General features: G+C 44.2%; 1 protein-coding gene across 2 annotated transcripts in view; it reads left to right on the top strand.

The window, feature by feature from the left end:
• The first annotated feature begins 869 nt into the window (after positions 1-869).
• The window catches only part of NOSTRIN (nitric oxide synthase trafficking), a 52,644-nt gene continuing 40,986 nt past the window's right edge, over positions 870-12,527 (top strand). For both annotated transcript variants that reach the window (XM_069982863.1, XM_069982862.1), the window contains exons 1-2: positions 870-978; positions 9,318-9,403. In XM_069982863.1, the coding sequence (XP_069838964.1) occupies positions 928-978; positions 9,318-9,403 (137 nt within the window). In that variant the 5' untranslated portion in view covers positions 870-927. The remainder of the gene's footprint in view (positions 979-9,317; positions 9,404-12,527) is intronic.

Genomic DNA, 12,527 nt, shown 5'->3' with positions numbered 1-12,527 from the left:
AACTGCACTACAGTATAATCACTTATGGCGTTGATAATCAGTTATGGTAGAGAAGATACCTCTGCTTGTTGGTAGTGGCATAGAGAAGGGTATAGGGAGATTGATCTTCTCTATCCACATATCTGATTATCACTAGTAGCAGGATTATCTCTCCATTCTCTGTGTCACTGCCAGCAAGCAGCTAATACTGGAGTCTGTAATAAGCTGGGGCCTGATAGCGGGCTCTGTAATAAGCTACCTCTGTATTGTCCTAACTGAAAGGTTCATACATTGAGAAATATAGGAAAAAATCAGAAAAAAAAACCATCAGTGACCCTCACAAACCACACCCACAATAGGCCATAACCTTTACAAACAACATCCACAATAGGCCATAACCTCTACAAACCACACCCACAATAGGCCATAACCTCCACAAACCACACCCACAATAGGCCATAACTTCCACAAACCACACCCACATTAAGCCACACCCCTCATTGTCAAAGTCAACGTAACCCAGGAAAAATTTCAAACGTTCGCAAGTATGAAATACATATCATTACATTAAACATACAAAAATACAAAAAGTGCACAGGTGCCATCCCAGGCCCAGCCACATAAACTGCACAGTGGGACACTGCACAAGCACTTTCCTTTATCATATAAGAGACTAAAGTCCACACATGAACTGACTTCATTACAATAGGTTATAATAAGTTACTATTTACTTACAGAGCAGAGCACACATTACCGAGCCTGATAGCGAGAGATAAGCGATTCCTGCCTGAATCATAAGACACAAGCTGTAAAGTAACTCCATTCTAAATATTTTTATGGCACCTTCTTTGCTGGCATTATGTGACTACAGCAGTCATGTGACACCTATGAAATAACTCCCAGAATTCACCGCTCCTTCCTCATTTCGTCCTAGCATTTCTAAGGGCTATGGATCAAATGCCTCTTTTCAAAACCAGAGACCCGCTGACAGGTTCTGCCGTAAGTAACTCGATACTCTTTGAGATATGTAAATATTTGATTTGTAAGCAGAACGTTTCATCTCCGATTCCAAAAGTTTTGTTAAATACTATTATTTTTTCTTGCGGATCCTGATTGAGTCTCCTGCCATTATCCTTGCTTACACAGGACAGGTCTATAGGTTCTGGATCACATGTGCAGGCTAATTACTTGTTAACATGGTTTCTTTTTGAAATATAGATGTAGCAGAGCTGGATTTGTTTACTGTTTGAGTATTAAGATAATGTAGACATCACATTGTGTACCGTAAATCTGAATACTGTATTAAGGTTTCGCAACAAGCTGTGACACTTTGTACGTCACTATGTTAATTTTGTAATCAGTTTTAGTTTGTGTACACCTCCAGATTTTTATTTAAAAAAAAAAATACTTTTTTTCAAAGCTTCTTAATAAAAAAAAAAAAAAAGATTCAGATAGGGTTTTAAAGCGAATGTACCATCAGAACAATACCATTTTTTTTTTAGTACCTTATTGGCGCCGGCCTGGGGAACTTAGTAGCATGGTCCTGATGGTATATTCGCTTTAAGAAAATTATTTTTGACTACATTTCTTACATTTGAATTATGATTGTGATCGAGCATACCCAGTGTGTATTCATGATGATGATGATGTCATATACATTGTGCTCAAGTGCTCATGCTATGTAAATTCACTTCCCCAATATATAGTACAACATCTTTATTTATTGATCATGCCTATACAGTAGGAAATGTTGCAGTCTTACATCTGCAATATACATTGTCGGATCCTCCTAGTCTAATGCTCTGACTTAAAGAGATGTTCTGTGCATATAATATTTTGGATATTTAGCTTGGATTGCTGTAAAAAAAAAAAAAAAAAAAAATCATACTCACCTCCCTGAATCCCTGCAGCTCCAGCTGTGACATTATCCTGTTTCCCATTCATCCTTATGCACCTATTTCCAAAATGGAAAGCAGTGGGGCACTACTGTGGTCAGTGATTGGCTGAGCAGGCCATGGGACACATCCATTTCAGAAGTAGGAAGCAGAGCAACTAGCAGGGAACCAGATAACATCTCAGCAGGAGCTGCAGGGGAGGCAGGTAAGTACAGTATGAAGACCCAGAAAACACCTCAAAACATGATGTGAATAGAGCTTGATAAATATTTAAGGCTGTGCTTGATTTGTTTGAATACTTACAATACACGTGGATTGTGCTTTGAGACATACTGTAGATTACAGAACAAGAAATAATGTTTGTAATTGGTTTGTATATCGATCTCCTTGTAAGAAATTAATAGGGAATTTCTTCGTTCTTTAAATAATTTGGCGTGCCAGTAAATTTTTTAAAACTATTTCAGTTATATTGTTGAAAATTTATAAATGTTGAACATGTGTTATATTGCTTCTTTAATCTTTCATTAGTCAGATATAACTGCAGTCCCTGGAATCATTTACATTTTATAAGGTTAAAATCTGGGTGCAGCTTTGCATAGATAAAACAACATCCCAAAAAACATATCAGTCTAATGTGGTTACATAAAATGTTTTTTATTCCATGCATCAGATTTACAAGAACTTTTAGATTTCATATAAAGATGTCCGTCCGCTAGTGTCTAGAGAGAACTGGATCCAACCGGGAAGGAACTAGAAGCAAAAAGTCCACAATTAAACAGAGATTTCATAGACCAGAGTCTGCAGCTTGAGAAATATGCATTGTACATGATCTGATTTCCTTGGTTTCGAAGAGGATAATCTCCAGGATGCTAAACTAAGGGCCCTATTCCACCAGACGATTATCGTTCAGATTATCGTTAAATCGTTCGAATCTAAACGATAATCGTTCGGTTGAAATGCAGTTAACGATTAACAACCAAACGAGAAATCGTTGATCGCTTTATAAGACCTGGACCTATTTTTATCGTTGCTCGTTCGCAAAACGTACGCAAATCGTTCGCATTGAATAAGACGTCGTTCGGTTGTTCGCAGTAGATAAGAACGCAACAGCAATAGCAAATACGATCATAAGTAACGATTATCGTTCCATGGAAATAAGTAAACTTTTTTAGGTCTTTCGCAATAGCGGTCGTTTGAGATCGTTAATCATTAACGATTATCGTCCGGTGGCCCTAAGGCTCTGTTCACACTAGCTTCATTGCCTCCTTTTATAATAGAACCATGACAGCTATAACGAATCAGATGTTGTTAGAATTCTATCCGGTTTATTTTATTAGTTTTTTGAGGTATTAGTTTCCTTCATAATAATACAACATAACAACATAATAAAAAATTTATCTTTTCTGATTTTTATTCTGTCCCTCGAGCCTCTAGCCCAAGCCCTCCGATCTGATTCTAGTATTACAGGTGTGATCATAGGGAGAAAGTCCCATACATTATCCTTACTCTAACCAACCCCTTAATGTCCCCCCCAAGGGCTATGTCTATAATTTCCCATTTTGGAGTCCTCTCCCATTAGCACCTCAATGCACAAAAGTCCCAGATCCTTCCCTTAAATATAGTATTTATTCTAGTATTTCCCCTAAATTAAAAGCAGATTTGCAGTTTGACTGGAAACCACAGGGAATTCCCTACCTTGGTATAACATTAACATGTTTGCCTTCTCCCCGAAGGACTATTAAGGGGTTATAGAGTGAGGTTGTTGATTTTGTAGATAGTGCTGGGCAGTGGCGGATTAAATGTACCCTGGGCCCCGGGCTGTCCATCCAACATGGGCCCCCCATCACGAATAATACCTGTGTGTAAGAAAAAAAATATTATCACCTCACAGTGACTAAGGGGTCATTCACATGTCTGTAGAGTTTCATCCATACATGGACGGTGTTCTGTGGACCGGACCAGGAAGCTCCCAGCATCAGGATCAATTATGATGTTGGGATCTTCTAGGCAGTTTAACAGTTCCCGCTAGTGTACTGTACCAACTGCAAGGCTGTGTCAGTACACTAGCACAAACCATACACTGTACCATTTAGACCCCAACGGTACAAAGGCTCTGCACACTATAGAAGTTATTACAGTGCAGTTACTAATGACTTACAGGTGATGTCTTCTCTGATTGCAGTAGCTCACTTTTCGCTTTCTTCTTCATTTGGCACGGCCACCATGAAGACTTCCCTGACCACAACTTGTCTGCAGGGGGGCAGCTGGGAGTGACTGGCACAGGTGACTTGGCCAGCTGGGGGTGACTGAGGCTGCTGGGGGGGGGGGGGGACAGCTGGAGGTGACAGGGGCGGGGGTTGGTTGGGAGTGGCAGGGGGACCAGCTGGGATGACTGGGGCAGGGGAAACAGCTGGAGGCAGCTGGCGGACATCTGGAGATGACTGTGGGACAGCTGGGGGTGACAGGGGGACTGCTGGGGCTGACTGGGGGACTGCTGGGGTAACTGGGGAACTGCTGGGGGTGACTGGGGAACTGCTAGGGGTGACTGGGGAACTGCTGGGGGTGACTGGGGAACTGCTGCGGGTGGCTGCTGGGGGGTAACTAGGGAACTGCTAGGGGTGACTAGGGGACTGCTGGGAGTGACTGGGAGACAGCTGGGAGTGACTAGGGGACAGCTGGGAGTGACTGGGGGACTGCTGGGGGTTACTGGGGGACTACTGGAGGTGACAGGGGCTACTGGGGGGACAGGGGGACAGCTGGGGAAGACATGGGGACAGCTGGGGTGACTCTGGGTGACAGGGGCTGCTGGGGGTGACAGGGGGACAGCTTGGAGTGACTGGGGGACTGCTGGGGGTTACTAGGGGACTACTTGAGGTGACAGGGGCTACTGGGGGGGACAGGGGGACATGGTGACATCTGGGGTGACAGGGGCTGTTGGGGGTGACTGGGGAACTGCTGGGGGTGACTGGGGGACTGCTGCGAGTGGCTGCTGGGGGGTAACTAGGGAACTGCTGGGGGTGACTAGGGGACTGCTGGGAGTGACTAGGGGACAGCTAGGAGTGACTAGGGGACCAGCTGGGAGTGACTGGGGGACTGCTGTGGGTTACTAGGGGACTACTGGAGGTGACAGGGGCTACTGGAAGGACAGCTGGGGTGACTGTGGGTGACTGGGGCTGCTGTGGGTGACAGGGGGACAGCTGAGAGTGACTGGGGGACTGCTGGGGGTTACTAGGGGACTACTGGTGGTGACAGGTGCTACTGGGGGGGGCAGGGGGACATCTGGGGTGAAAGGGGCTGCTGGGGGTGACAGTGGGACAGCTGGGATGACAGGGGCTGCTGGGGGTGACTGGGGGACTGCTAGGGGTGACAGGAGGTACTGGGGGTGACTGGGGGACTGCTGGGGGTGATTGGAGGACTGCTGGGGGTGACAGGGGTACTGGGGGTGACTAAGGGAACTGCTGGGGGTGACTGGGGGACTGCTGGGGGTGACTGTTTGACTGCTGGGGGTGATAGGGTGACTGCTGGGGGTGACAGTGGCTGCTGGGGGTGACAGTGGCTGCTGGGGGTGACAGTGGCTGCTGGGGGTGACAGGGGCTACTGGGGGACTGCTGGGGGTGACTGGCTGGATCCGGCACATACCTGGAGGAGGAGGAGGGCGCACAGGCCGCAGAGACCGCCTGATTAGGGTATAGCGCCGCTGGGTTGGACGTCCGTGCGTGCGTCCGTGCGTGCGTCCGTACGTACAGGGGCGTGTGGGGGGCGGGGATTGAGCGGGAGCGGGCGGGGATTGGGCGGGAAGGGGGCGGGAGTGGGCGGGAGACTCTACTATTCTAGGGGGAGCGCCTGTAAACTGATGCTGTGATCTGACTGGGTGAGTGAGGGCCCAGTCAGATGACAGCATGGATATAGCGACAGCACTGGGCATGGGCCCCCCCGGAGCCTCGGGCCCCGGGCGACTGCCCAAAACGCCCTTATTATAATCCGCCACTGGTGCTGGGGTGGTCCTTCAAGCACAGCTTCTTGCATTTTTTTTTTTTTACTATATAATGACATAAACATAGTATGGGGTAGAGGGGCATTAAACAGGCATAGATAATTATATTCACCTTATTGAAATTTTGAAAATTGGTTGTAAGATATGTATTGGCCCGTGGGCCAGAGTTTGACATGACTGATCTAGAGCATCTGCATAAGTTGTGTCAATACTATAACGCTCTATATTTTGTTCCCTGAGCCATTTAGTTATCACCTTTGCTTTATGGCAAGGCGCTCCATCATGCTGGAAAAGGCATTGTTGATCGCCAAACTGCTCTTGGACAGTTGGGAGAAGTTGCTCTTGGAGGACATTCGGGTACCAGTCTTTATTCATGACTGTGTTTTAGGCAAGACTGTGATAGAGCCGATTCCCTTGGCTGAGAAGCAACCCCACACATGAAATGAATGGTTTCAGGATGCTTTACAGTTGGCATGAGACAAGACTGGTGGTAGCGCTTATCTCCTCACACTAATTGATATAACATTGGTATTTGGCCCCGAGAAATATTAGAACTGCCACTATGACCCCCCCCCCCCTTACTCTTGCTTTATTTCATCGGTGGACAGTGCCACCCCCTTCTCGGGAGAGATTTGCCAAATGCCGTGGAGCCCCGCCTAGGTGACACTCTCTACTGGAGAAATGAAGCGATTTTAGAGCAGAAAGAAGACAGAGACAAGTTGTGCCGGACTCTGGGCCGGGCCTACTAATTTGGGTAGATAAGTGGGCTACACAAGAATTGTCTGCACCCCGCAGTTTTGGGCATTGCAGGGTGTCATGAGTCGTACAGCAATGGGAATCACATCGCTCAACCACAGTCCTTAGAACTTATTTCATACAATTGACAGAATACAGGCATTGTCTATGTTCAATTAATAATTTCCCCTCACCCCTGAAGAATTAACGTTTGTACAGAAGCATGGCCTTGGGGGCAAGGGGGGAGTCATACATGCAGATTTTTAATGGAAATCCTCAATATGAGAAGAAGGCCATCCAGGGACCACAGGAAGAAAGTATAATAGCAATGCAGCTCTAAATGTCTGATCAGTCAAAATATCTCTGATAACCGACCTTTAAAATATAACCTTTATTAATAATGCATTAAAACCCGCAGCAACATATCAGAATACGTGGAAATCCAAAGTCCACATTATGTTAATGCAAAAAACAAAATATCATGGTGAGAAGGTACAAACCTTATATAGTCTTAGCAAAGTTAGCACAAAAAGGTCACAGTGAATGATGAGATCCCGAGCGTGTTATAGAACAAGTATCCTAAGGATAGGACGGGACTGGTCCATACTGAATCCTCATTGTGTGCTAACCTTTTTAGGCCAGGTACACACAGGGCAGTCTGTTGCAGTTTATGACTTTGAGTTCCCTTCGGCTGTGTTCACCCCCCCCCCCCTTCTTTTTGACTCCCATTGATACAATATAAGTAACATATCCATAACATCAAATCATATAACATGTCAAGTAATACAAATCTAGTGAGGTCTGGTACGGTGCCATCCAACAGTACCAGTACCGGAACTTTTCCCCCTAGCCGCACCGTGACGATGCAGGAGCTAACAATATGTCAGCTGGTAGTGCAAATTCACAACACTTTTCTCCGCAACCTATCCCATAACTTTCAGCTTTACACACTACTCCGCAATCAAAAACTCATTGCATATCCTGAAAGTAATGAGCGTTGTTGCAAGTAAAACCTCATTTAGGCTATGTTCACATACAGTATTTTTGCTCAGTCTTCTGTTCAGTATTTTGCAACCAAAACCAAAAGTGGATTGAAACACACCGAAAGGCTATGTTCACACACTTGAAATTTATTGGATGGCCGTCATTTAATGGAAAATAACAGCCGCTAATTCAAAACAATGTTTGGTTACAAAATGCAGACCAAAATACTGAGCAAAAATACTGTGTGTGAACATAGCCTTAAAGTGAATCCTCCTTTGTAACACAATGACCCTGGTTTACTAAGATTGTCTTTTTTTAAACAAACCTACACATCAACTTTTTAGTTTTCCAAACCACCAGATTTATCAGAAGTAAATCACAACCAGAAGGGTCTGATTGCACTTGGTAAATTTGGAGGGTTTTCACAGAACAAAACTAAAACCCAACCTTCCCGCCACACTAGAGATGATTTTTACTATGGAAAACCAGCTGGTTTTAAAGGGACACTGCCACTTTTCGGTTTTAGGCTATGTTCACACAACGTTTTTTCAGCTCCGTTTAAATTAACGTCCGTCATTTTGAGTTTAAAATAACCATTGTCATTTAGCAGCCTGGCCTCCCCTTCGGAACGTGTTTGTACATTATTCTAGTTTGGGTGACTAATTGGCCTTTGGATGCGACTTAATAGAAAAGTCCATTGAATTTAATAGTAAAAACGGAGAAAGAACAGTGACTAAAGAAAAAGTGTGTGTGAACAACTAATAAAAAACATCCGTTGTTTGCAAAAGACGTCCGAAAATAATGACCATGTTCATTATTTTGACCTCCTCGGTAAAAACGTCCGTTATTCAATACACTGTGTGAATCGGACGTCCGTCTTCCCATTGACTTCAAAGCATTGCATAGCAGTCAGTTAAATCGCGGCAATAACAAATGTTTTTTAAAATATCAAAATCGGACGCCTTTTCTCTATTTTTGACGTTCTGTAAACATAGCCTTAAAGTGACTGTTTTTAGAGATTTTTTTTTTTTTTGTGTGGAAGACATTAGTAAATATGATGAAACAAGAAACCGATAGGGATTAACGCGTAAAAAAAGCCCATCAATTTGATGACAGAAATATGTTGGTAATTTAGGCTAACATCACTGATTTATTTCTTGATGTAGCTTTAGTTCTTTTGATACAAAGCTTCAGATCATCTGAAGAGCCATATAGATAACATTATGAAATTCTAATAGGGGGCTTAAAAGTAATTGTACATTGTTTTAATATGCAGTTTAATGTATGCAGTGAGCTCCCCCTAGTGGTGGCTGCAGACAGCAGGAATTTTACCTTCTGACTATGTCTATGCAGGAGAAAAAACAGAGCTCCAACATATCTAACAATATATATATATGTTATCCTGGACATCCTTCTATGAGGAGCCTCATAAAGAAAGAAAATATCTACTACTTAAACTGACCTTGGAGCTTACACCGAACTGATGTTAGACGATACCTGTTAGACAATTCCATTTATATGGATTTTCCTGCTCTCTTGTGATTCTTAGACTCAAGTTGAGGCAATAAATAAAGGTTATTTTGCTTCCCTGACCTGAATACATGGTGGTTTCTTGGACTTATTCTTTTTATATTTCATCTACTGTATTAGTTTGTTATAAAGCGTCAGATGTAAAGATGATAAATCTAACTTTAACTGCACGTCCACTCTAATATATGTATTTCTTTCAGTATGAAAAAGTCTATCAAGACCTTAAGAACACTTCTAAGAATGGAGAACATTTTTGCAAAACCCTTTTGTCTGTTCTACAGCAGAGGTTAGTGGCAGTATTTTATCATATTAAAGGTAGTTCAGCAAAAAAAAGGTCTCTTAGTACTTATCAGCCGCTGTATGTAATGCAGGAAGCGGTGTCTTCTTTCCAGTCTGACACAGTGCTATCTGCAGGCCTCTCTGCCTATCAATGGAGCCGCCCAGATGACTACCTGTCACACGCCCGGGGGATTTAAGTGCTTTTTTTTTGTTATACAGCTCCTGCTGCAGCCGCGGCCAGTACATGCCACGGCTGCTGCAGGAGCTGTATACAGCTGTTCAGGGAACCATATCAACACAATTGGGCTGATTGGTTCCCTTTAAGTCCCCCTAAAAATTGTGTCCTGTATGTCCATAGACTGTGACTGCTATTGCAGCTTATTCCAACTTCCAGTCTCCTCATTTTTAATCCTGGACAACTACTTTGAAAAGTCCATTGCATTTGCCACCCCACCCTCAGAGTCCGGCTCCGAGGAGCGATCGCTAGATTGATCATTGATTTGATTGGTTGAACAAAAGATGTGATCATGACTAAGTACAACCGATTGTTGGGGATCTCAGCACCCAATTTCTATGACATGTCAAATGTCTTTTAAAGTGACTATGACACTTTACAGCACTATATACTGTAACTTGTCAAATATATTTGCGATGCCCTGGCCCCTGGGGGCCACTTCCGCAGTGCTGGTGTTATGAGCGAGCAATGACCGGGGCAGCTGCAGGGTGTATACTTGTCATGGTATAGGCCTGAGGGTGGCACAGCTGTAGGGCCGGTCTGTGGAATCTGCGGGTGATGATGGGCATGCGATTCCTCGCTGCACCTAGTCAGGGCACCAGTTAGTGGACACCAATGCCAGGGTTCAGTAACAGCGGTTTTATTATAGATGAGGTAACTAGTAGCAACAGTTCTGTCCGGATGCAACCGGGTATATAGCAGGCTTTGACAAATAAAGCAGGAGTGGTGCTGCATAGGCTTTGAGAATACGTGCCGGATAATGGGAGTAGGAGTATGAGAGAAATAGCGTTGCTGGGTGGATTAGCTTGAGAATAATACTTGCTGTGAATCCTTGTAGCAATGAGGAGAGATAACGGAATGACACCCAGATGAGACAGAAGACTCCGGTCACTTGAGCAGGCAGATACAGCCGAAGACTTGAATACAGCAGAGCACCTGATCCACACTTCTAGTGGTGAAGTGGGAGCTGCAGAGAAGAAGCCCAACTCCTCTGAGGCAGGAGAGGGACGACACACATCCTCCTGGCTTGGAAGCAGGGGGAAGACTCACTTGTTAGGAGGAAGTGGGAGGTCACATGGTTGCTCCTGGCCAGAGCTAGTCGGCCATTGGAGGAACCATGGTTACAGGGCACGGTCACGGTCACGTGATCAACAGCCTTGCATACCACTGTACAATGTAATAATACACAGGAATACATGAGAATACACATGAGAATGCACATTACCAGAGAATACTAGGGGAAAACCAGCAGCAGTTGCAGTGCAAACACTTACCAGAACAGGCATTGACACAGCAAGAGAAATGGCCATAATAGGAGTAGTAGTCTGCATGTTCTGGGACACTGCATATTTATTGGTCATAGTATATAGTAAAGGGAACCTTTCACCTCCATATTGTCCAACATACTGCCCCCAGGACGTTATGTAGATGTATGTTCTGACTATGCCTCTGTATGTCCTAGGAGATGTAGCCATTTGCAGCTATGATGGCTCCAGGGGGAGGAATCTATATGGATTACATCTGATCTCTCCAATACTTAGACATCTATCAAACTGGTGTAAAGTGAAACTGGCTCAGTTGCCCCCGGCAACCAATCGGATTCCACTTTTCTGTCCTCACAGACTCTTTGGAAAATGAAAGGTGGAATCTGATTGGTTGCTAGGGGCAACTGAGCCAGTTTCACTTTACACCATGTTTGATAAATCTTCCCCTTAGTGTCTTCAAAATAAATGGGTTTTATATTTAATTAAAATAAAAACCCAAGCATAGTAAGATCCATACCCTGCTTGTTGATGGTTTCCAAAAAGAAATATTATTTTATTTTATATTCCAATGAATAAGACAACGTCCATTGTACCTTCCATTTATAAGAGAAGCCACAACAAACAGGAGGATCTGTCATATGACGGAACCTAATGACATCCTACGAGCCCTGTTAAGTTATAATGGGATCCACTGGGGATCCATTCTGATGGAAGAATATCGCCGAATTCTGCACTGTTGTTGTCATCAAATGTGATAAAGCTGCCCCTGGGGATATGACAGATATGTGAGCGGAGCCTTAGAGGCAATGAAGCATGGATGCAAACAGCAGAAGGGGATATTGCAAAGATACACATGGATTTTTCTTCTGTTGACTCTATAGCCAATATTAACTCAGGGTGGAGTTTCCAAGTGAAATAGTATATATAACATGAACAAACACGCCGTGAATGGGGTTGTGATGGGAACAATACAGACACTGTATACGCTGAGAGGGGAAGGAATATGGTACAGAGACCGCGTCAGAGATTATATTATTCAGTATGTTGTGTCCCAGGCAAGGCTTATGTGAAGTATCTACATACACTATAACCTGTATCTACTCTTAAAGGGGTTATCCAGCGCTACAAAAACATGGCCACTTTTCCCCCTACTGTTGTCTCCAGCACAGGTGCAGAATGCAATGGAACTTCAATGGAACTGAGTTTTAAAACCCCACCCAAACTGGAGACAACAGTAGGTGGAAAGTGGCCATGTTTTTGTAGCGCTGGATAACCCCTTTAAAGGGGTTATCCAGTGCTACAAAAACATGGCGACTTTCTTTCAGAGACAACACCACTCTTGTCTCCAGTTACGGTGCGGTTTGCAATTAAAGGGGTTATCCAGCGCTACAAAAACATGGCCACTTTTCCCCCTACTGTTGTCTCCAGTTCAGGTGTGGTTTGCAATTAAGCTCCATTTACTTCAATGGAACTGAGATTCAAAACCCCACCCAATATGGAGACAACAGTAGGGAGAAAGTGGCCATGTTTTTGTAGCGCTGGATAACCCCTTTAAGCTCCATTCACTTCAATAAAACTGAGGAGCAAAGCCCCGCCCAAGCTGGAGACAAGAGTGGTGCTGTCTCTGGAAA

This window comes from Dendropsophus ebraccatus, chromosome 9, assembly GCF_027789765.1.
Source record: "Dendropsophus ebraccatus isolate aDenEbr1 chromosome 9, aDenEbr1.pat, whole genome shotgun sequence".
NCBI lineage: Eukaryota > Metazoa > Chordata > Amphibia > Anura > Hylidae > Dendropsophus > Dendropsophus ebraccatus.
This window is presented reverse-complemented; position numbering and strand designations above follow the sequence as displayed.